This window comes from Pinus tabuliformis, chromosome 2_1 (genome assembly GCF_031772625.1).
Source record: "Pinus tabuliformis cultivar Carrire ecotype Pingquan chromosome 2_1, CPIR1, whole genome shotgun sequence".
NCBI classification, from domain to species: domain Eukaryota; kingdom Viridiplantae; phylum Streptophyta; class Pinopsida; order Pinales; family Pinaceae; genus Pinus; species Pinus tabuliformis.
Window position 1 is genome coordinate 255,416,754 of NC_142299.1, and position 3,712 is coordinate 255,420,465.

Below are 3,712 nucleotides of genomic sequence, written 5' to 3' on the forward strand. Positions count from 1 at the left end.
ATGGATGCCTTTGGTTCCCATGTGACCTCCCCTATTGAGGCCATATCTTTCCAGCACTTTTCTGCTACTTGGCAATCTAGGAACAGATGTTGCATTGTTTCTTCGGCTTGACAACAATTTGGGCACCTGGAGGGTCCCAAGATGCCCCTTTTTTTTAGGTTTTCTGCTGTTAGAATCTTCCCTTTCAGGAGGAGCCAGAAGAAAAATTTAACTTTGGGAGGGGCTTCCGCCTTCCAGACCAATTTCCAATGAGTCCAAATGGCCTGTGGAAAGGCGCTTTCGCACAGTTGTTGATACCCTGCTTTGGATGTGTAAAGAGTTCCCATAGGGTCCCAGCGATAGCTGTCTTTTTTCCCCTTTTGAATCGGAGCTTTACTGTGCAGAAGGCTCTTTAGGACTAGGAAGCTTGTTTCAAGTTCTCTGGGGTAGTCCGGAAGTGACCAGCCTATCCAAGCTTGGGATTGATTTCCCCACTGCGTTATTTGAGCTAAACTCCAGATTCCTCTGTTGTTAAGCCAATTGATTGCTGGGGTTGCCTCTATATTGGATCCTATAGAGCACTGGCCTAATATTCTGTCATTAGAGATGCTAATGCTGCCCCCTCCCCCAGGAACTTTTGAAGTATGATGGGCCATAAAGGGGATGATTTTCTTACATAATTTCCATATGTTGGTGCTGTCCCTGCTGGGGATATTGGTGTCCAACAATTGATGCCTAGTGTTGTTCAGATATTTGGCCTCAAGGACTGTTTTCCACCAAGCTGAGTCTCCTGTGATTAGCCTCCAAACAATTTTAGCCCCAAGAGCTAAATTTAGCAGACTTGGGGATCTTATTCCAAGTCCTCCTTTCTCAAGGGGCTGGATGACATTCTTCCAGTTAACCAGGTTAAACTTTTTTTCTCCGTCTTTCCTCCTTGCCAGAGAAAGTGTCTAAGGGCTTTTTCCATTTTATGATGGAAGGTCATTGGAGCTTGGATCAAAGAGAAGCGGTAGATGGGCAGGGAGGTCAGCCCTGATTTTAGGAGTACTAGGCGACCAGCTGGGTTCAGCCACAAAGATCCCCATTGTTGAATCTTCCTTTTTATTTTATCAAGGATTTCATTCCATGTGTCAATCTTCAGGGGTCCCATACTCACTGGCATCCCTAGATATGTGAAGTGGCTCCAGTCAAGCTTGTATGAGACTCCAAGAGTGTTTGCAATGCTGTATATGGTGTGGTTTGTTGCATTCCATCCATAGATGCAGCTTTTAACATGGTTAACTTTTCCTCCTGAATAATCCATAAATTGATCTAGAATCTTTTTGAAATGTCTTGCAATGGTGATCGAGGCTCCTCCCATCAAGAGGGTGTCGTCTGCAAATTGGGAATGATTGATGTTCTTTGTGCCTTGCTCGAATTGGATGCCAGTGATTAGGCCAATTCTTCGGTTGTAGTCCAAGGCTTTGCTAAAGGACTCTGCCATGAGAATAAATAAGTAAGGGGACAGGGGGCAGCCTTGTCTGAGGCCTCGGGAGGATTGGAAGGCAGCACAAGGTCTTCCATTAACCAAAGGGGAGATCCAAGGGTTTGAGATGCAAGCTTTGATCATGTTAATGAAGGTATTGTTGAATCCCATTTTGTGTAATACTGCAAACAGAAAGGAGTGTCTGACCCTATCAAAGGCATTGGCAAGGTCAAGTTTTAGGACAAAGCCTTTCTCCTTTCGACTTATGCTAGAATGTATAGCCTCTTGCACAAGAAGAATGGAATCAGAGATGTGTCTATTGGGCAGAAAGCCTCCTTGATTTTCTGAGATTAATACGGGGAGGAGAGGCTTGAGCCTGGAGGACAAAATTTTTGTAATAATTTTGTATGCAGAGTTGCATAGGGATATGGGCCGGAATCTTGAGAAGGTAGAGGGCCTGTTCTCTTTAGGAATTAAAGCTAGATAAGTTGAGTTGGTGAAACCCCCCAGTTTGCCTTTCCGAAGGGTCCAGCGGATCATCTTTAGAAGGTCTTTTTTGATCAGGTGCCAGAACTCTCTGTAGAAGCTTATTGGAAACCCATCAGGACCTGGAGCTTTGTCCGGGTGGAGACTCCAGATTGCTTTTTGCACCTCTTCCTCTTCTATTTCTTGCGTGAGTTTGCTGTTCATTCCTTGGGTAACATCTCTAGTCATGTATTGAAGTAGACTTGAGTAATCCTCCTCGCTCTTATCCTCAGTTAGCAGATTTTTGAAGTGAGCGGTTGCTGCTTCTTTTATGGAGTCTTGAGTCTCATAGCTTTTCCCTTCGCTGTCTTTAATTATACTCACAGTGTTCCTTGCCTTCCTGACTGTAGCTTGCTTATGGAAATATGAGGTATTTTTATCTCCTTCACGCAGCCATAACTATCTTGAATTTAGCCTCCATTTGATCTCCTCATCTCTAGTTGTTTGCCTCAGCTGGGTATACAATCGTATTTCATCTTCTTTTGCTTGCTGGGAAAGCCCAGTCGCTTCAATGTTTTGCTGGACTAACTCAAGTTGTTTTTTGATGTCCTTTTTAACTAGCTCGGGTTCCTGGTAGTTGATCTTTGCCCACGATTTGAGGGCCTGCCTAGTTTGCTTCAGCTTGGATTCCCAGATATATGTCGGGGAGCCCTCCACGTGCTGGGTCCACGCTTGCCACACCGCATCTCGAGCTGCAGGGAAACGGCTCCAAAGGGGAGAGTATTTGAAAGGGAGGGGTCCAATCTGACTATGACTGTGCAGGGTAAGCGTGATTGGATAGTGGTCCGAGGCTGAAATGTTGAGGATGTCTGACTGACCGGTAGAGAAGGTGGATAGAAAGGCAATGTTGATGAGGAAGCGGTCGAGCCTTTCCATAATATTACCTGCTCCTAATCGCCTGTTGCTCCATGTGTATCTTCTGTTCTTAGGCTTTATGTCTACCAGATCTTTCTCCTGCATAATATTCTCAAGCTTGTTTCTAAATGGATCTGAGCTAAAATTTCCTCCTCTTTTCTCATTGGTATGCATGACCAGGTTTAGATCCCCTGCAAGAATGATATTGCTGTCATGATCTTCTTCTATATTTGTGTACAGAGTGTTCCAGCATACTTCTTTTTCCCTGTAGTGGTTTGGTGAATAAACATTGTATATTTTTACCTCTGCTCCGTTTTCCTTACTTTCCAGTTTGACACTAATCCAGTTCTGGTGGATTTTGGTGAAGCTGCAACTCCATTTGCTATTTTCCCACATTGTTAGAATGCCACCCGAAGCACCTCTTGCTTCACTGGCGCAGCCACTGTATTGCTTTTGTTGATTGATGAGTCTGTTGATTTCGGACTGATCTAGCTTTGTCTCTTGAATAAGTATAATTTCAGGCTTTTCACTTTGAATTAGTTCCCTGAGGGCTTCTTTCTTGGAGGGATGCCCTAGTCCCCTGCTATTCCAGGATAGCAGCTTCATCATGATTTACCAGAGGTATGGAGAGGTGCCCGCCTCTCTTTGCCTTTATTGTTGTTTTCCTTGTCTGAGTGTCCCAGAATGTAGGACTCTATAGGTGTCTGGGATCCCATTGCTATATCTTTTTGAGCACTTTCTTCTCTATGCTGCTTAGCCGATTTCCTGCCAGGCCCATGCTTTTTAGGGATGTCACTGGACGCACCATGGTCCTTTGATGAGCTTCTGGTGATCCTTATGGAGTTGGATTCAGGAGAGGGCTGAGAAGAATGAGGGGGAGAGGTATGG

The 3,712-nt window shown here is 44.7% G+C and overlaps 1 protein-coding gene across 1 annotated transcript; it reads right to left on the minus strand.

The window, feature by feature from the left end:
• Positions 1-2,368: 2,368 nt before the first annotated feature.
• Positions 2,369-3,433, minus strand: LOC149199678 (uncharacterized). Its single transcript, XM_089400647.1, has one exon. The coding sequence runs from the start codon at positions 3,431-3,433 to the stop codon at positions 2,369-2,371; it is 1,065 nt and encodes a 354-aa protein (XP_089256773.1).
• Between the last annotated feature and the right edge of the window lie 279 nt (positions 3,434-3,712).

What these genes read in the sequence shown, in the direction of transcription:
- LOC149199678 (XM_089400647.1), bottom strand. Translation starts at nt 3,433, where the DNA reads ATGATGAAGCTGCTATCCTGGAATAGCAGGGGACTAGGGCATCCCTCC.